This window comes from Dendrobium catenatum, unplaced genomic scaffold (genome assembly GCF_001605985.2).
Source record: "Dendrobium catenatum unplaced genomic scaffold, ASM160598v2 fragScaff_scaffold_827, whole genome shotgun sequence".
NCBI lineage: Eukaryota > Viridiplantae > Streptophyta > Magnoliopsida > Asparagales > Orchidaceae > Dendrobium > Dendrobium catenatum.
In genome coordinates, this window is record NW_021319289.1 from 381253 (window position 1) to 402033 (window position 20781).

Genomic DNA, 20781 nt, shown 5'->3' on the forward strand with positions numbered 1-20781 from the left:
CCAATTGTCATAATCTCAATTGTTAATGAATTATTAAGATAAATTCACATGAAAATTAAGAAACATAAAGATGATCCCTATTGTTTATGTGCTACAAAGTTTAGAATTGCCATTTTTTTACTAAATTTAGGAGGATTCTAATTTTTTTTTATTTGATCCACTTATAAATTAAAAAATACAAAAGTATCATCCATGATGAATGCCAAAATAATAGAATATTAATTATTAAAATAAAATTCCATTTTTCTCAATGTTGTATGCTAGTTAGATGTGTAATCTTTGAATGCATTGAGAATTTTGTCGACTACTTCTGAGAGAGACATCTTGCACTAATGTGAGGCATGGTTTCTCACTTTCAATGATTTATATCAATTTTCTTAATTTTAATTTATTTACTCACTAGTGTGTATGACATTGAAATCATGTCAAATGTGATGCATGCCAAATTCATCCATGTGGATTTTTTTTAGACTATTATAATATTGTTTAGAAGGCAATAAATGTGCTTGATGTTTTTACATTAGAAGTGGTTGATTTTTGTTAAGTTATTAGTTTGCAACATGTGGATTGTGATCTTTTGTATGCTTTTATTATGCATCTCATCATCGATTGCATTAGACCCTGTACAATTAATTTTCCTATACCACTCACAATCATGCATGCACCTATGGTGCCCGCATGCAAGCTCACCCACACGTTTGCATACAAGCGCACGTATGCATGTGTATATTAGTTTTGTAATTTTATTTATATTTGTCTCAACTCTTGACCATGATAGATGCATTTTCATTTTTCTAAACGTGTATATGAATATCAAATATCTAAATACATACATATGAGATTGCTAACACCAACATTATCATTATCTCATATCCCAACATCAAACGTTGGATCAATTTTATATTTGATCCTTCTCCATTCATTCCATCGAGTATCCCATTAAGGCTCAACTCTATTTTGTACATATTTTTTATATAACTATCATCCATATTACATTTTATCTACCCCTGTTTCATTATAATCCTTCCACGTTATTTCTATTTACCTACATTATTGTTGCGTCTTATAAGCTCCATTATAGATGCATAAATTATCTACAAACTATTTTCAACTTTCATATCTATTCCAATCATATATTTAATGTTGCCACTCCTCACTTTGCTGCTTCTAACTTTAACAATTAATTCAATGACAATATCATTATTTTTATCCTGGTCAACAAAACTATCAATGACTTCTTTGTTGTCCAAAACTCTCATCCCTAAATAATAGATATTTTGCTTAAAATTTTATAAAATTTTCTTACAAGGATCCGCATTATAATCTAATTGCATGATACCACTAAAATATTTCACAATTTTAAACATCTATCTTTACTTCAGAAGTCATTTCCTCATCTCTACCCTTATTCTTCTCTAAAATAGAATAAGAATGTTTGAGTAACACATTTTTGTATCACTCAATCTTCCTAAATTAATTATCAATTATGTGTTCGCTAAGCTTTTATATTGTGTTCTCAAGTTTTGCTACTAAAACTATGTTTTCTATCTTCTAAAAATTTGTCTCATAATGAAGTTTCATCATTTCAGAAGAAACGTTGCTTATGAAAATCATCATATGCAAATAGCATACATCAAGGTACCTTGCTTAATTATCTATTGTAAGAAATTATAACCAACACAAAAAGATAAAAACTTAATGCCAATCCCTAATGTGACTGAAAATTCTTTGATTTATCCAAAACTACTTCTAACGTCAATCATTGCTCCATCATATATATTTTTAACAACATCAACATACGTTATAGTTTGAGTCTTTGAGATATATATGATTTCTCCTTCATACTCACCAAATTAATTCTCAAATTACTCAATCAAATGTATTCCAATATCAATAAATCATATAAGTCCTTCCATCACGCTCAAGAATTTTCAACTAATTACCTTAGCACAAAAATAGCCTATAAATAGAACGCCCTAACATAAATTCAAATTGATTTTTGAATATCATATGATTTTTCTAAATCAATGTTTAAATGTTCTCTTATTTATCTTTACTCTTGACGTAAATTTGATTCCACTATATTTAATATATTATGTGTTCTTAAATATAGATATAAAGTGTTAGAACATTAATATGCATGCATATGGACATATAAAACATAAAAACATAACTTTTTTTATAAATTTCCAGGATCTCCAAAGGCATTTTCACAGGGTCTTGTATCTTGTTAGTATACTATGGATAAAAAATATCTTAAAATATATGTATATATAGAAAGTGAATTGTGGAAAAAAAAAAGGACTAAGACAAAAATTACCTGAAAATATGAGCAACGACAAAAATTTCTATAGTTTTTTGACCCAACTCTGTTAGACGTCTTTCATCACGTTCAATAGACTCCTTATTGAACTCCTCACAACAACTGCCTTCCTATACACCAAACAGAAACTTAATAATCATTAAACATAAATGAACAAGGGGATAATTTAAAAGACAAATGAATACCACAAGTAAAAAGTCTACCAAGTTTCTTCATGATGAAAAAACAGAGATGGATAGAGTGTGATACAACAAACAACTTGGTTAATTAGTAAATTTCTCATACAAATAGTTACTCTTTTGAGTTTTGAGTGAAAGTGGTCGACATATAGCATGACTTATGTCATAAGACTTCACAATTAGTCTCAATACTTAATGAAACCATGATTCCTCACTCTTTCTACGTGCAAAAAGCAAATCCAGTAGAGATGTAGTCATTTAACAATTTCAAAGGAAATAAAAGATGCAGTACAAACTTATTTTATCCCTCTTAACATTTATCCTCGTTTGGGATTTAGTTTCAGCGACTATTTTTTATGAAAAAATTGACATATCATAAGTTTAATGTATGAAAACAATATCGTCCATCCGTGCAACCCCAAATGTTCCATGATAAGGAAACCCAGATTAGATTGTCTATCTTTGGTATGCTAGCAATAACGGCATTTCATAGCAAACAGCACAGCACAACAAAATCAAAGAACTACCATTAAACATACCTCCCAAGTTTGGTTGCGGTTATTAAATTATCAAGTAAATTATCCGTACTCTCAAACTGGAAACCCCTTCAAAATTTACACCATCCTCTTCCGTACCTATTCTAGCCATTTTCTTTCTTGCTAGTCTCTTTCCATGTTGCGTAAGCAATTTGGAAGTCAAGAATAAAGTACATCATCCAACAAGGGTATGCTTTGAATATCGAGTAAATTCAATGGTAAAGCTTAACTCATAGAAGGGGCCAAGCACCATGTGGGCTCTGAAAATTCCACGTTCGCTCCCCGGCCTCTCCGTGCCAGTCTATTTTCTTTTCTTGTTTGTATAATTGACGGCGGAGAGTTAACGAGCTTAGGTTCTGGGTGAAATTTCAGAAAGCAAATTGTGTTTTAGATAAGAAATTACATAGAGATTTCACCCTCATTTTGTGAGGACTTTATGATCTGAGTTGTGGTTTCCTATAGGCGCAAGCCCCTATAGTTAATTACCCCTCCTGGGGTGTAAACGAGTCGAGTGGAGTGGCACTATCGAGCTCGGCTCATCAGTCAGAAAGCGAGCTCAAGTCAAGCTCAAACTCGAGCTCGTCCCACTATTAAAGAGCTCAAGCCAGATCGTGAGCTGCTCGATTATGACTAGATTTCGCATTTGTCCCATTTTTCCGGGCCCAATTTTTCATTTTGCCACCTTGTCCATTCGTATTTCAAAAAGTAGAAACACTAGAATTTTTTTTAAACATGAACTTGCAGTAGCTCTTTTTGGGGAAAATAACTAATAGTTTTTATTCATATTTTTTTAAAACTTTTCCCATATATTAATGAAGAGGAGGTATAGGTTGTCCTGTCATACAGGCTGAAACATGAATACTTTTCTAAAAACTATCATATAGGCCGAAACAGGTAAAGAATAGATTTTTTTAAAAAAAATAAAAATATGTTCACTAATTAATTTAATTAAAATAATTTAATTAATTAAATAATTTCGAGCCGGCTCGCGAGCTCACGAGCCAAGCCTCATTCAGCTCAAACTCGAGCTCGAGCTAGTGGATCGATAAGCTTGGCTCACGAGCTCATTATTGAGTCGTGCTCGAGCCGACTTGGCTCACTTACACCCCTAACCCCTCACGATAACACGAGATAACTTTCGATTAAAGCTAGTTGTTAAAGAGGTTACATAGGTTGTAAATCCAACATATGATAACAACAGTTTTAGGGTTTGAATTTGATTTTATGATTTGGAATTTATCACCATAAACTTAAACTAGTGGTGGGGGGAATGAAACGAGACCGATCAAGATCCCATGGTTTCGTCGTTCCGGGTTATCATATTCCCTGTTCTACTTAGTTAGAGGAGGTAGTCGACCCAACCTGACAGAAGGTATCTTATCGGCAGTCATGGGTTGCTTCGCCCAAGAATACCTTGTAGGCATGGGTTGGTGTTTGTCTAAGGAGATAGATTTGAATCCATCTTAGCTGTCAGAGGGCTTTATGGCTATCGAATATACCCTATGATTCATTACTCAAGGGTTTGAAGCCTTTCGGGAACATGTGGGCTTTGGCCGTGATCATAATATAATGGTGTCATTTCACAATAAAACCACCTGATCAAATGGCACATGCCATGTGCCTGCTGGCAAGAGACTATTTAAGGATGAATCTTAGTGATACACCCGACACAACATTCGCTCTTTGTGAGCTGAGGTTGATTTCAAATTTATCACACCCGACAAATAGTTGCTGGAGGCGGATGAGTTTTAGTTTTAAATTTTTAGGTGATAAATTTTATTTTAAGAATTCAATATTTTTCTTAGTATTAGGATTTGACCCATCCGGTTAAGATTTTCAATCAACACGGCCATCATCAGGGTGACATTAAAGTCACTGGTATTTTCGCAAGAATTTGGGATATTTTCGCAAGAATTTGGGAGGCATTTTATGATTCAAGTCAGGTCGACTCCGATCCTTTCATGGAGGAGGATGAGAATTGAATATTTGACCCGCGCAGCATTCTCAAACATTGGCTTGTGTAACTTTATTGCATTTGTCCGAGCATATGTGGGTTATTTTTATTTTGAAAATAGAATGTTACATTAGTGAGCATTTGACCCTGCACAATATTCTCAGACATTTGTATTTGTAACTTTAACACGTTTGTTGGAGCACATGCAGGGTGGATTTTAACATATAGATTAGAGTTATCATAACGATATAGCCTTCTATCCGCTTGTATAAATGTTGTGGATCCAGTGGTGTAAGAACTTTTTAGCTTCAGTTCTTGCATGTATAAAAGAGATATTGTTTAGTTCACTTTGACTCCTTAAAGTGTCATTTAGCACGGCTCGTAGACGGTATTTGCTCAATAGGTATTAGGAGACCGTGCTCGTATTCGTAGGAGAATTATCTTGCTTGCTATAAGTTCCCCTATTCTCTCCAGTAGGTAGACTGATTTGTTTGATACAAACTCCTTGTCCTTGCTTGTAGGCTATTGCTGTATGCACTACAAATTCCCTATTCTTGCTCATAAGTGAATTGTAGTATGCTTGAGTGTCATGTTTGCACTTAAAACTTGTTTGATGATGTGTAAGCTTTGCTTGCGTGATTATTGTCAATTCCACCATCTACCACCAAAACTATATTCCTATCTGAATACAATATCCTTTTCTTTTTATCATTGTAACCTAAGTTACTTGTATTAGATGATCTTGTAACTATGCTCTGACAACTCGACTCAATAGCTTTTCACATTTCCTTCAAATGAACTAAAGGAGTCACTATTTTCATGATTCAATATCATATCACATCTTGTAAGTGGAAGAGATGAAAGCTCCTCTTCTCCAAAGGAAATATCTTTATTTTTCTTGGCACATACTAATGATAATATAATCTTAGGGGTTGACAATACTAAACCCAAATCTCTCTTTTCTATGGTCTCTTACATTCTCCCTCATCAATTGCAGTTAAAGTCAATATTGAAAGATTTAAACTCTTGTCAATCGATTAAGTATTGACTTTAGTATACTTATGCCCAATAAAATAAATCATACCATCATTATATTTAAAGATATCCTTAAATCAACAAGTGACCATCAAGCTCCTACCATCATAGCATAGCTTTTTGTTTTCTAGATCAACAAGATCCTTTCATCCTTACCCCTCAACTTATTTATGATATGTCTCCATCTATGGAATAATGGGTATTTTTTGAGGTTTCCATATACCAAATCATCAAGTCATTTGTGATCAATTATTAGAGAATCATAGTTTGGTACTCTTTTCAATTCCAATATCATAGGCAATATGTGATCAAAGATTGGCAGCATGGACTCTAAATTTTTATTTCAATTTTACTTCCTCTGCAATGACCACAGTAATCGTATTATGAAATTAGCTCATCCCAACTAATCAATCCACATTAATGATTGGGAGGCAAAGGTTAAATCCACCAGTATTGGAGTCATTTTAACATAAATGATCTCAATCTTGACCATCCACAATGGAATTATGAGTATGATTCAAGTATGATGGTCCCCTTTTTTATTAATTGAATTACACAAATTTTAATTATCTATATGTATATTTTATTATTTATATTTTGAAATTAATTGTAAGGGCTCTTTGTGTCATTTGAAATTTCAACAACCTCCCGACGTCCCCTCCATGCGAGGGGAGGTAGAGGAGGGCACTTGCCCTTTCAATCCGCTCGGCCGAAAAGATAGTTATAGTTTTCGGCCGAGGGCTTCAGAACGTTGTCGGGTCCCAGAATTGGTCTTCGGATGTCTTTGTTGCACGCGATGTGTCGATTAACAGACTTATTTTTTTTTAATATTTTAAATCCCCTTGAAAATTTGGCAGCCTTCCAGCGCCCCCTCCTTTCGCAGGGACGTTGGGGAGGGCATTTGCGCTTTCGATCCGCCCGGCAGGAAAAATAGTCAACGGTTGAGGGTTTCGGGACGTTGTCAGGTCCCGAAAATGGTCTTCAAAAGCTCCAATTGACGATTGTCGATTATTGTCGATTATTGATTTTACTTGATTTTTAAAAAATATTTTAAATCCCCTTAAAAATCCGACAACCTTCCGGCGCCCCATCCCCTCGCGGGGAGGTTGAGGAGGGCACTTGCCCTTTTGGTTTTCCCGGCAGGAAAGATAATCAACGGCCGAGGGCTTCGGGACATTGTCGGGTCCCGGAATTGTGTTTTGAAGCTCCAATTGATGAATGCCGATGATTGGTTGCAGGTAATTGGTTGCCGGTGATTGGTTGCAGATAATTGTCGTTGATGATTGGTTGTTGGTAGTCGGTTGTCGATGCTTGGTTTAAAAAAAATCCCTCATCTCTTTTTCTTATTAAAATAAAGTATATATAAACAGAGAGAGGGGCCGGAACACGCACAGGTCTGAGGCGGGAGCAAGCGGAAATTGGGCTGGGGTGAGTTGGCTGGCAGCATGGGCTCGACCGGTGAGGTGGCCGACGTCGGATTGGACTCGACAGCTAGAGGTCGGCGGGCTTGGCATCGCGTGAAGGAGGTCGGAGTCGGAGGAGTTGGGTCGGCGTGGCTTATTCGACAGATGGCGTCGGCTTGGAGTTGCGTATGGTAGCAGAGGTCAGTTCGCACAGCTGGAGGTCGGTCCGGCACAGGAGATCGGCGGGATGAGGAGCAGAGGCGGACGGGCTTCGATTGTCTCTGAGGTAACCTCTCCCAATCTCTCTGTTTTAATCCTTCTCTCTACTGTATGTGGGAGAGATCGTGGGGAGCGGTGAGGTCATGTGATCGTGGGTAGTGAGAGCCGGTAGTTAGGGGTTGTGTGTGTGGGGCTGGCGTCAGTTACAGGCCAGCACACCATTTATCCTAATCATGAAGGCCAATATCTTGGAGTACACTACTAAATTATTGATTGATTAACACAAAAATCTCCTTAACTTTTCCAGTCTGTCCTAGTGATAGCAACTTTGTCGTCACTGATACACCTCAGGTTTGCATGCCTCGCATCCACCACTTTATAAGAAGTTCTATGAGGAATGTCCAATAAAATAAGGAGAGAAAACATATGTTTATGTTTCCTCGATAAGAGTGTACTTTCCTCTAAATCGACTAAATATTACTACTTTTTTTATCTAATCCACTAAGTTAAAACTTTGAAAAAAATAAATCCAAGTAGACTAACTAACTAAAGAAGCAGCAATAGAATCTCACAGAAAACAGCCAGGTCCTTGGGTGGCAATATCTTAAGCATGCAATTCATCCTGATTAAAGTAAAATAATTATTAGTATTTACGCATACAAAGAGAAGAAGAACAGATAATCTCATAAAAAAGTGAAAGCTTCTTAGTTACAGTCCAAGCATACAAACTACCAGATGATCAAGTTTGTCAGAAGGGAAAGCTGGTAAAATCTTACGCTCCATGAAACCAGTTTTCTACTAAAAATATGTTAAAATGATACAAAAATTTATCTTACTTTAGCACGGTTCAGCGACACCTTGTCATCCTTGGGAGGCAAAGAAGTTGTGGGAAGGGGCTCTGATGCTACTCTGTCAAGCAATAGTACAACATCATCATCAAGAACAAACATATCTTTCTCAACTCGAACCATTGGATCTGATGAATCCTCCATTTCTATTTTTAATTTCCCTTTCTTGTTCTTACTGTGGTGTTCAAGAGCCTTTAAACCACTGTGAAGTGAATCCATAACTAAGGTAGAAGTAACTTCTTTCTCCACAAAAAAGTGTTTGACAACTACTCTTAGTATGGTATCTGACTTGTCCCTTGACATCCTTCGCCTTGAAGTTTGGTCAATTCCTGTCCAGAAGGCATGAAAACTGCAGCCAGGCAAAATTAAGTCAACAAAAGCTTGAATTTCAAGAAAAATTAGTCAAACAAAATTTTCATGCGCTAAAAAAAGTAGAACTTCACTTTTTAGTACAAGTAATAAGTGAAGCAATGTAGATCACACATCTGAAACAAAAATTTTAAAAAAAAAAGATCTAACCTTGACCATCTCATTTTATCTTCAATCATCTTTCCCAGTTTATTTTTTCTGTCTTCAATAAAACGTCGACAGATTTGCTCCACATTTGATAAATATACACGAACTAGTTCCCTCCTATATTGGCAGTCGAGGCAACGGAAGGGGCGGTTTGCTTTCTCCCTCAAAGAATAAAGTAGAAAAGCAGATGCGGTTATGAAAATGTACTTTTAGGATCATGTTCAAGAACATAAGTATAAAATATCAGCTGAAGGCAACAAATTCTCAATAATATTTAGTAATTACAAACATATTTTATGACTAGCAAGAGTAAGTTAAGTAAAAAATGGTTTCGTATAGCAATATGTTAAATTGGAACATTTAAGAATTTTAAGGAGAAACATAGAATTCTTTCAACCTCAAGAAACTCCACAAGTCCAAACAAGGGGAAAAAACATCAGATGACAGATGCCAATGCTAGCCCAAATCTATCATTTCATCTAGCCTGAAAAATAAATTTTCAACATAAAATTCACGCCAGGATATCAGGAGCACATGACCAAACTCTTATTATATGCATATAATTGAATGCCTTTCATTATAGCAAAGAGCAAGGGGAAGGTCAATAAAAGGTCATGGAGGAAAAACAAGATCCACCTACTTTTGTCACCATCGTTGCAGGAGAGCTTGCCTAGGGAACATTTCCAATATCACAGTAAGCATCCATTGCCTATTTTTTCACAATTATTCTCTCCATTTTCTCGTTCAATCTCATATTTAGTTGCTTAATCTATGGCTCTAGTCTTCCAATTAGGAGCCTTGTGCTTGGTCAATTTTTTTTTTTATCCCTGCCACTTTTCTTATGTGAACTCCACACTTACTACTCTACCCTTCCTCTGGCTGGTTACCCCTTAAGGCATCTGCCTCTTTTGTGGACAGATGATTAACCTAGGGGTGGGTCAGCATAAAACCAAGTTTTGGGTTTACTCTATTAGCATGATGAAAGTGTTCGTCCAAAACAAATTCAGAATTTCTATATGTCACATCTACATCTACATTTCATTGATTTTGTTGCGTGTTATTTTAAGTTACAACATGAATTTGAGCTCTTAAGAATAAATGACTTTTGCTTTGTTATTCAGGACTTAAGATCACTATCCAAATTGTTTGTTTTGTTTGACATTTCTGTACTCGTACCCAAGGGTTACATGCTATTGAAGGTCCTTAAAACTTTTTTTGTCGGTAATGAATGAATGAAAAATATTTCCTGCAACCGAAATTGTCAACCAACGCCTCTATAATTTTAGTATTGTTTAATGTTTTCCCATCCTCTTAGTAATTCAGAGTGAGACAGCCGGTAGTCCTCAAAGGTAACAAATTTCATCCTCCTACCACACAACTTACTATTTAATGACTTTTGTCCCTTCTACTCTTCTCCACGGCCGCCTGAGCCCTTAAGAGCATTGCAAACTACAGTAACCCTCCACTATTCCATGCAAACTCTATTACATGGATTAAAATAACCTCAAAAGAAAATATTATTCATAAACCCGTAGATTGTTATAGTTTTAAGTACATAGAAACTAATGGAAATTCATGCAAAGAACTGAGCTATGATGCACTGATACACCTATTTATAAAGGTATGCAATATCTGACACGTGTCCGTCACGTGTCCGACGTCACGTGTCCGACACGGACATACGCCTGATACAGCTCAGACATGGTAAAAATGTGTCCAATTAAAATAATGTTCAAATTGAAAGGGACACGCATTGCAAACACGCGTGTCAGACACACATGTCCTATTAATTGATGAAAAAAATTAAATAAAACAAGAGGAAATGCGACCGATATGGCTCGTTCGACTCATCTGCCCGTATCACTATTTCATTTTCGCGAGCAGAGGCGCGGTTAAGTTTTATGTATTTTCATTTACGCGAGCAAGAGACGTCGTAGGAGGGTTATATGCAAGAAGGGAAGGCCGAAGGAGCATTCATTTTCATCGCTTTCTTTGTCTTCATAGAAGGAGCAATACGCGAGCAGGTGTGTTGGCACAAGAAAAATGGCGGTCGGCATGAATCCTGTTTTACAGCCATAGGAGTATACTCTCCTTGAGGAAGATTGTAGTTAACTAGATTTCCCCTTATGGCAGTGTCATGGTTTAGTTAGATCTGGGTCCTTACTTCCTATGAGCGCAAGCACACCTAATTAATTACCTCTCTTAACGGATAATAAAGAACTCTCAATTAAAGATGAATGTTCCAAATATAAAAATAATCCCATTGAGTTGAGGGACCAAATTAATCCCTCAAAATAGTTGGGGATTATTTTGGTCTCTCATAAAGAGTTGATGGGCCATTTTGATCCTTTTCTCTTTTAAATATTATGCTTTGATTTTTTTTTTAATTTTAATGCACGATTTATAAATTATAATGCATATCCGCGCAGTACCCATGTCCTATACTTTTAATAATTGATGTTTTCCTGTATCTGTATTGTGTTGTATTTGTGTTGCCATATCCGTATCGGTGCACCGTAGGAATTGAAACGATTATAAAAGACAATAACTTGCACTTCAAAAAGCTTCATCTAAGCCAAAAACACTAGCAAAATGACAGCCTACACAACAATAAAAATGGAGATAGTGAAAGACCTATTTGGAGCAGTTGCAACTGTCCGTAAAAGTTGTTGTGAAGCTGTTGTAGAATTTTCTTCTAATTTTTGTAGATATTATAGAATTTTTTTGTTTTAAAAATTTTTTATGGCAACTTTCTTATTACTATAATACTCTAATAAATCTGAATGTAAAAAACTAGTTTTCATAATAGAAATGTTTGAGAAAGAAAAAGAAAAGTTATAGTCAAACAAAACTGTGACAATTATATAAAAGGTAAAATGTAAAAAAACTGCCCCAAACGAACCAAAAACAGTGTCCATTGACTAAAATATGCAGTGGTACCTAATTACTTGAACTTCAGCTTTGATCACGAGATTATCATCATTTACAAAGCCATCATAAACCTTACTGATCTCCATAAACTTTTTCCAACCCCAATCATGTTCTTTTTTCCAAAAGCGGTGCAATGTATCTAGCAAACATATATGCCACAATAAGTATAAGAACGTTACGTTACACCAAACATAAGGAGATTGCGAAGTTCTTAACTACTTACCAGAGAACTTGGATTTCTTTGGATCTTTGTTTACTACAGCTATTGTAAACTGTGCAAAATGACTCCATCCTGTTAACATTTCATAAACAAATAGATAGGATAAATTAGAAATTATGATGTTACCAATAAAGATGTACGTCTGAAGACTGACCTGGAAGAAGTTTGTCGTGATTAGCAACACAGAGAAACAAAGAGAGATGATTGCAGACATCACAACCCTGTGGATATATCAAAATATACCTGCACAAACACTTAATAAAATCAATTTAAAAATATGGTCATTGCTATGAAATCAAAAAGGCATTAGGCCATACATGCATCTCTTGCAGTAGAATTTGCAATGCAACTAAATCAAAAGCATATCCGATTACAACCATGGATGCTTACATATTTATTTAAAAAAATTCATAACATTAATAGGCATTCAAGATGTTCCTATAAGAATGCATTATTAATGGAACTAAAATAACAACTTGTTACGTAATTAAAGACAAAATAACTATATGAAGGCATTGAGTCATTACAACGACAGAAGTCATCAACAATTTATAAGAAAAGAGGATAAGAAGAGGCTAAATGAATAATAAACTCGCTTAGCAGAATCACAGCCACTCGAAAACTTTTTGCCTGCAAACATTTTAGAGCAAATAAAAGAAATGTGATGCAAAGTTCTTCATTAAAGTGGGCAGCTCCTTGGAAATCAAGGCACTGGAAACTTTATTTCCATCTTTTAGAGCAACATAAATACAAAAAATCCTATTTAATACTGCTCAGAAACTCCAATTACTAATTTTTTCAGTTGTTTAGCAAATTAGATATAACCATATAGAAACTAGCACCGAGACACCCTGTCCTAGCCCAGATAAGAATAGAATTCGAATTAAAATGCGATGTAAAAAGACACATACAATTTCCAATAGATTATGAAAATTGAAAAACAATAACATTTTCATACAAGAATTACTCAGACGCATAGGAAAATTTTGCATTTTTAAAAATAGCAAGCCAAACTACTACTTTTGGAACAAAAAAAAAAAAAAAAAAAAAAAAAAAAAAAAAAATAAAAGGCACGTGATGTTCATGTTCTAGCAAACTATGTAAGTTATAAGACAGCAAGTTCTTCCCGCCAATAGACTAATGAACGATCATATGTTTGCTACACTTCAGCGGTCAGATAAGCCTAAATGAACTCATGTCTGCACGCGTCAGTAATATGAACTATTGATCAAATTTGCTTCCTAACAAGTAAAATAAATGTCTACCTGCAATGTATTATATGGCTAACTTAACTGCACGAACAGCCTGCTCAATAATTAAAATAGTTTATGTTAGTCGGCTCAATTACTTATATGAAAGATGTTTCTGCATTCTTAAAGACATTTGCAGCAAATAAAGTTGTCAAAAATAGCTGTATTACCAACTCAAATAAATACTTAGAAATGCATGCATATAGGAATATTACTTAGCAGTTGCATTAAATCATTTAGCAAATCAGCCAAATAGGTGTGAATGCAGTTAGGGTTGTAAACTGACTCGAGGCGAGTAGAATACAATCTTATTCATTGCCATTCATTTATTTGTTTATTGAGTTCAAGTCAAGCTTGAACATGACTCACATTTTAAAATATTGTTCAAGCTTATATATTCATTTTCTTATCAAATTCAAGTTGACATAATCAAGCTAAATTAATTATATGTTTGATGCTAATAATTTGGACATATAACCTAATCGCTATGCATAATTGGATTTATAAATTTTATTCAAAATTAGCATATTTATCAGGCATTATTTATATTAGTAAAGTTTAAATATTAATAAGAAAATATTTAAATCTAATATCTAGCTATTTATTTAATACTTTAATCACACCAATAGAAATAACATATATAGAAATTAAAAGAATATCCTAGAATATGTCATCAAATAGCAATTAAGTCATAATTAAATGAGCATTTTTTTGAAGTCTTCAGAAATATGCTAAACAACAAGCAAGCATGGTCATGAAAATAAATAGAGGGATTTGAATTCTAAGCTTCAACATTTATACGATAAGCTTATAAAATTTTATCTCAAGACCATTCAATTATATAAATAAAAGAATATAAATGACGTTTATATAAACAAATATTGATCTATTCATAAAGTGCACTTATTAACTTACAGCTCTAGATACAAACATATACATATGTGAATGATATGGAAATCAAAATAATTACGAGTCAAATTAAATTTAAACTTAACATGAATCACCCACCATTTGTAACCGCCAACTTCAAAAATATTGCTTCGCAACTCGCGTTTGTTCAACTGTCGAAAATTTTCGATCTTCCAAGTAAATTTTCCATAGAGCTCAGAGGGTTTAGGTCCTAAAATGAAAGTAATTTACTAGTGAGTAGTTACATTGTAGAGGAAAAAGAAATATACTAAATGAAATTGCTAAAAACATGAATTATGTCACAAAAATGTCCTTTATAAATGAAATCAAAGGTCTTAAACAATTATGAAGAATATTAGCAACAATAGAAACAATCCCATCCACATTCCATCAACAAGACTAAAGAATGCAATAAAATAAGTAGCTTATGAACAACATAATTCAAAATGTTCCACTGACATTCAAAACATCATACTACTTTTTATTCCAATAAACAAAGTAATTAAGGAAATAGTTCTCTAATAATTTACATGCCATTAAGATATACATATATATCTCTGTGTGAATACACGCATGTGCATTGCAGTTGGCAATAAACTATTTGGATCAACACCTACAAAGATATTCACTGCTGCCTTGATATAACAGTCGTCCATCTTTTATTGAGTAAAACCTATACACTCTACTCTAAATCCCCTTCTATATTTTTTGCATTTCAAACTCTTCCACATTACATCCACTTTCATTTCTACTTCAATAATAACTCGTCAACCTTTTCCTAAGGTCCCACGAGAAACCACCTCAGTAGACACCATGAGCCATTAACAAGTAAGAGACTATATGGCCTAACATATCAATGTTTACACCATCCCTTTAATGGAGCAATTGGTAATGCCAATATACAAAGAGTATCATATTCATCAATCACTCATCATACTAGCGAAAAGAGTCATGAAAAACAAAATCAAAACCACTATCGCCATTGAAGGATCTTCATACACTTGTCATGGCACAAAAAATTTGTTGCATGGGCCAAAATCATTGAAGCCTGAGGACAAAGAGACCAGCTTGATGCATAATAGTTTGAGGTTACAAACACAAGGAATTTTCATATATTAATCATCCAACACAGGATGAATTATAAAAATTCATTCTTTAATACCATAAAATACTTGGCATCTTGAGAAATATTAAATGCATCATTCACTTTCCCATCTAATTAATAAGTCCAACGTGAAGTTTTAAAAGCTAAATACATACAGATTTCCCTACGGAATTCAGGGAACACTACAAATTAAGTATCAATTCTGCATCTAATTTTCTTCATTTTTATTTTTGGAAGAATAAATAAATTCTTGCTTCTTTTGTTTAGAATCATGAAATATCCCTTTTTAGACCAGAAAGAGATCTGGGTTTTAATCATAACAATTTGTTTTGTTAACTATTAACAAAGAAGCATTGTTAACTAATAAAGTACATTAGTAAGGTTTCCGGGGTGCTTTGTTTCAAGAGGTAATGTGCAAAACATTATCGCTCATGCAAAGTTAGAAGAGCTGCTTTGAATGTGAATTGTCCATGGTCATACCCTGATACAGTGCACCAGGTCCCGTATTCATTGTGCATTTCTAAGAAAATTACATTTTGATATGCATGCTTTGCGATGAGCAATTAATTACCATTCAATTTCTAAGTTTAATATAGGCTTTAGAAGGAAATCAGCATAAAGTTGAATTTTCCATTGTTGAGCAGTAATTAGCAGAACCAAGCCATATGAATTCAATTACCTCAGTTAAAGACCAATAGAATCCAACAATAAACTGAAAAAAATTACCACAAATCAATACCATGAAGTATACATCTCAAAACAAGTCAAAAAAGAAGCATTTGTCACCATAATTATCCCATAAGAAACAAAAAACTAAAGCCTACCACGCTTAAATAACGTTGTACACTCTTTTCATAACCCAGGAATTGAATAACCCACATACCACATTCATCATCGTCATCGGTGTCCCAGAAAGGAGGCGAAGTGGAAGGTATTCCATTTTCCAACTGCTCACTAGAACGCCATTCTGCAAGAGAGTCAATAGATTGGCACCGTTGACCAGAAGACATGCCCTCAGTAAGCGATGAACTTCCTCCTGCCTCGTGCTCTTCAGTAGAGATCCCAGACATGAACGCAAGTCAAACTTTAGTAATCTAACCTAAATTATCTTCTCCTCCCCTCCTTTTCTTCAGCTGCATACACCAAATATACGAAAAGCCTCAGTCCATTTGACAACAACCAAAAGAAATCTTCTCAAAAACATGAAAAACTATGCAAGAGCGTCAAATCTTAATAATGCCTATCGAAAAAGGCGCAGAAATAGCAACCAAAGAAGCTGAATTCCTCGCAGTTCTTCAAGTAATTACGGAAACCCAAATAAACCCTAAAACTAGCCCCCCCAGAAAATCCAACCAAAAACCTTAAACCCTGCTTACTCCCAAAATTTAATCAACAAAATCAGCTACCCAATAAGAAAGAACGCCAAACCACCTACAAGGAAGAAAACAAATTCAAGGAATTTCCATGCAGCATCCGAAATGAAAACCACGAGGAATCGGGAATCAGCTTTCCAGTAGCAAGCGCCCAACAGGAAAACCTATAGAATACAATCAAGAGGGAGCTGGATGTTAATTAAAATCTAAATCGAGCACCTCAGCAAGTGCATCTGCGGCGTCCCCAACACCGGGCGCTGACAACTTATAAAAGGGAAAGAAAATCTGCAACTTCCTTGGAGAGCAATAGCGAGAAAGAGAAGATGATGTGAGGGAAGCAGAGATTGGGGCTCGAGGATGCGAGCAACGCGAGCAAATTGGGGTAACAGAAAAATAAAAATTTATATGAGAGGTCGCGCTGCGAGGGCTTCACTCTCTAAAAAAAAAATATAAATTAAGCAAAAAAATAAAATAAAAAAGGAAATAAGAAAATTGCTACTTGTAGGTACAAAGATGGGCGGGCATGTGCCGGGTCATGTCTGTACCGGGCCTGGGCCATCTCTATGATCTCTACTAATAGGTAGGGGGTGTACTCAAGCTTCTTACAAGTTATGTAAATATAGCATTAGTTCTAGTTATAGTGAAGTTGATTTGCTGCTGATGTAATTCAATAAATTATGAGCTTACATGTTTTATATTTCTACTTTGGGTTTTTTTTGTTCTGGTTGCTCTTTTTTGAGCAATGATGCAGCTCATTTTTGCCTTTTGACATTTTTTTTTATTTATATACGATAAAATGAAATTGGGCACTACCCCTAAATCTCCTTGAGACAAATCCAAAAAGTTCAGTACAAATCGTATGATGAAATGTTTTGAATTTATGTTATATTTATGAGGCAAGCATTCAAAATCAATAAATATACCCCTACTCTTTATATGAAGGATATTTTTTCGAGATTCAAGAGAGCCGGGAAGCATAAAGAATCCAAGAACTCTGCCCAACCTTAAGCATCGTTGGACCCCGAGACCATAGCTTAATTGCAGCCATTAGACCATTGCTTCCAAACCACCGTCATTGAACTAGCACTATTGAATCATCATCGCCCAGATCGGTATTGTTGGACCATTATCACCTAACCTCTAGCATCAAAGTGCCATTGCTCGACCTCCATTATCTAATTGTCATCACTCAATCTCTATCATTGAACTATCGTTACTCGACAACCGTTGTTAGAATATTGTCGCTTGATTAATGTCATTAGACCACCTTTACCACCATACCACTGTCATTAGGCCACGTCTATCCAACTATCATTATAAAACTACCGCCACACAAGCCTCATCATCACACGATCTTCGTTATCAAATCATTGTCATTTAAAGACCATGATCGGACCACCGTCACTCTACCACAATCGTCTGAATGGCTCTCATCCCCTACTGACTCTATGATATTGTTCACTAGCAACTAATACTCTCGTAACTTAGCCTTCTCTAATTTGGGGACAAGCAACAATATTTTTACTTAATGAATAAATTTAGCTGAAGTTAGCCCATAGTTCTTTACTTTCGTGGCTTTTACACTTAAAACCTATAGTAATTCCAACATCTTTAAATTTGTCTATGTATGTTAGATCTTTATATAAAATTAAGATGTAAAATCGTCTCTCTAGTGCCATGAAATTTCTAACACGTAACAAAGTAATTGAAGAATTTCCATGTGTTATCATATTAACAAATAATTTTGTATGTCCAAATGAGTAAGTAATTGAATAAAACTGAATTTTGTATTTAAATATCTACCAATTAAACAAGTTATAGTACTTTTGAAAAGAACTCAAGATCAAGGTTTCATTTGTGACCGTTTTTTTACTGTTTTTTAAAGCAGTTTTCTAGTACAACAAATAAAATTTTTATACTAGAATGATGCTTTACACAGCTCACCTTGGCCTGTTGGTTGAGAGCTTATGCTTTCAACTAAGAGGTTTTGGGTTCGAATCTTTGTGTATGCGTTGTGTGTGTGAGTTTGCCTTAAATGGCCTAAATGTCCCAAAAAAAAAGAAAGATGCTTTAAGAAGCAGTAAGAAAGTCATCCCAAATGAAGCCTAAACGAAGAAAAAAAAGCATCTATTTTGAGCTGTAAGATAGGGGGCTAATTTTGAGCTGGTCAAGCTTGCTAATTGTAGCTTGTCTAGACCTTCAAATGGAAAGAGAGAAGGAATTGAGTTATTCTATAAAGATTACAAGTCTTTCTCCATATCGGAAGTATTTATAGATCATAAAAAGCCTTATAGCCTAATAAAACACATAATAACTATAATAGTAAATACTAAATAGGCACAGTGGCTCGACCCAATCAGCACACGAGAAGTATTCATATTAGACATCATAAAGACTCTTATGACTCAATAAAACATCTAATACCTACATGATAATCACTTGATAAGCTATAACATTTATCATTGGGCTTTATTCGGTACAACTTTCTTACTGCTTCTTAAAACATCTTTTTAATAAAAAATATTTAAATTTAAGAAACAATTAGAATGCTGTTTCAAATGAGACCTTAGTAGAATCATTCAGAAAAGTTTAGACTCAAATAGGTTTTTGGGCCAATATAGAATTAAATGGCTTCAATCATCGAATATTTTTTGGAACTACTACTATGAATTCAATCTATTTGGTTCTAATATTATTTGAATGAGAAGCAACCATCGAATCATATTTAGGCTTCGTTTGGGATGGCTTTCTTACTGCTTCTTAAAGCAGCTTTCTAATACAAAAATCAAAACTTTTGAATTAAAAAGTTGTGTTAAGAAGCAGTAAGAAAGCTATCACAAATGAAGCCTAAAAAGCTTGGTTCTTGTTAGATTATTGTGCCTAATTAAGGCTTCATTTGGGACATCTTTCTTACTGCTTCTTAAAGCAGTTTTTTAGTTAAAAAATTAATTTTTGTACTAGAAAGCTCCTTTAAGAAGCAGTAAGAGCTTTCTAAAACAACTTCTTATTACAAAATTTTTAAATCAAGAAATTTTTATCCTAGAAAATTATTCTAAAAAGCAGCAAGAAAGTTGTCTCAAACAAATCATAAATTGGTAGACTTACATTATTTTTTATATGATTTGTGTTATAGACAAGAAGAATGCTTCAAGTATTTTATATTTTAAGCATTTTTCATGCAAACATATCAAATATTGAACAAGTATCACTTTAAGCTATATAAGATTTTGCATGCATATAGCAAAATTATTAAGAATATATTTTGGTATGTGAGACTTCCATTGAATTTTTTTAAAAACAATTTTTATAATGATTTGGTTATGGTTGCCCAACTAGTGGAATAAAAAGTATACCATTATTTTATGTTCAAAATATTTTAAGAACTAAAATTGATTATTGACCCATATGGTGTGAGGAACAACCCAAATTTATTAATTTGATTAAGGTTGAATTGATCATTCAAGTGTTTTTTTTGCATAGTTTCAATAAGATGCTACTATTAAAATAAGACCTCAAGCTTTAATTATCAAAATCTTCTTCAATTGCTGTCAATTTGTCTGTAGTCACCACTAGATCGCCCTAATTTGCCACTTCGGCTAACAAAGATCTAGTCGACTAAGGCTTCGTGTTTGGGATGGCTTTCTTTCCTTAAAGCCGCTTTTTAAACAAAAAATTTAATTTTTTACAAGAAAGCTGTTTTAAGAAGCAGGAAGATAGCTGCTCTAAATGAAGCCTAAGACTTCGTCTAGGACGGCTTTATAATTGTTTTTTAAAATAAATTTTAGTACAAAATATAATTTAAAAAAAAAAACTGTTTTAAGAAGCTGTAAGAAAGCAATCCTGAACAAAGCCTAAGTAGCCAAGGAAAGACTTTTCGATTACTTCATGTGAAATAATGAAATGCATCATTTGTTATTAATAAAAAAATTATCCTAAACAAAGCCTGTAATGGACATCAACCATCCCCTACAATACATATG

The 20781-nt window shown here is 34.3% G+C and overlaps 1 protein-coding gene across 5 annotated transcripts in view; it reads right to left on the minus strand.

Annotated features, from left to right (window-relative positions):
• The window catches only part of LOC110095506 (TNF receptor-associated factor homolog 1a-like), a 35929-nt gene extending 18716 nt beyond the window's left edge, over window positions 1-17213 (minus strand). For 3 of the 5 annotated variants that reach the window (XR_002302969.2, XM_020821077.2, XM_020821075.2), the window contains exons 1-9: window positions 17021-17213; window positions 16312-16561; window positions 14423-14534; window positions 12319-12407; window positions 12168-12236; window positions 11954-12083; window positions 9017-9175; window positions 8486-8846; window positions 2321-2433 (exon numbers count right to left, since the gene is read on the minus strand). Coding sequence is in view for 4 of the 5 variants with exons in the window: in XM_020821077.2 (XP_020676736.1) it covers window positions 2321-2433; window positions 8486-8846; window positions 9017-9175; window positions 11954-12083; window positions 12168-12236; window positions 12319-12407; window positions 14423-14534; window positions 16312-16498 (1220 nt within the window). In the remaining variant the exon portion in view is untranslated. Of the gene's footprint in view, window positions 1-2320; window positions 2434-8485; window positions 8847-9016; window positions 9176-11953; window positions 12084-12167; window positions 12237-12318; window positions 12408-13429; window positions 13470-14422; window positions 14535-16311; window positions 16562-16863; window positions 16887-17020 lie in introns of those variants that run through there. The other 2 variants (XM_028696719.1, XM_028696720.1) reach the window with 2 other exon arrangements.
• Between the last annotated feature and the right edge of the window lie 3568 nt (window positions 17214-20781).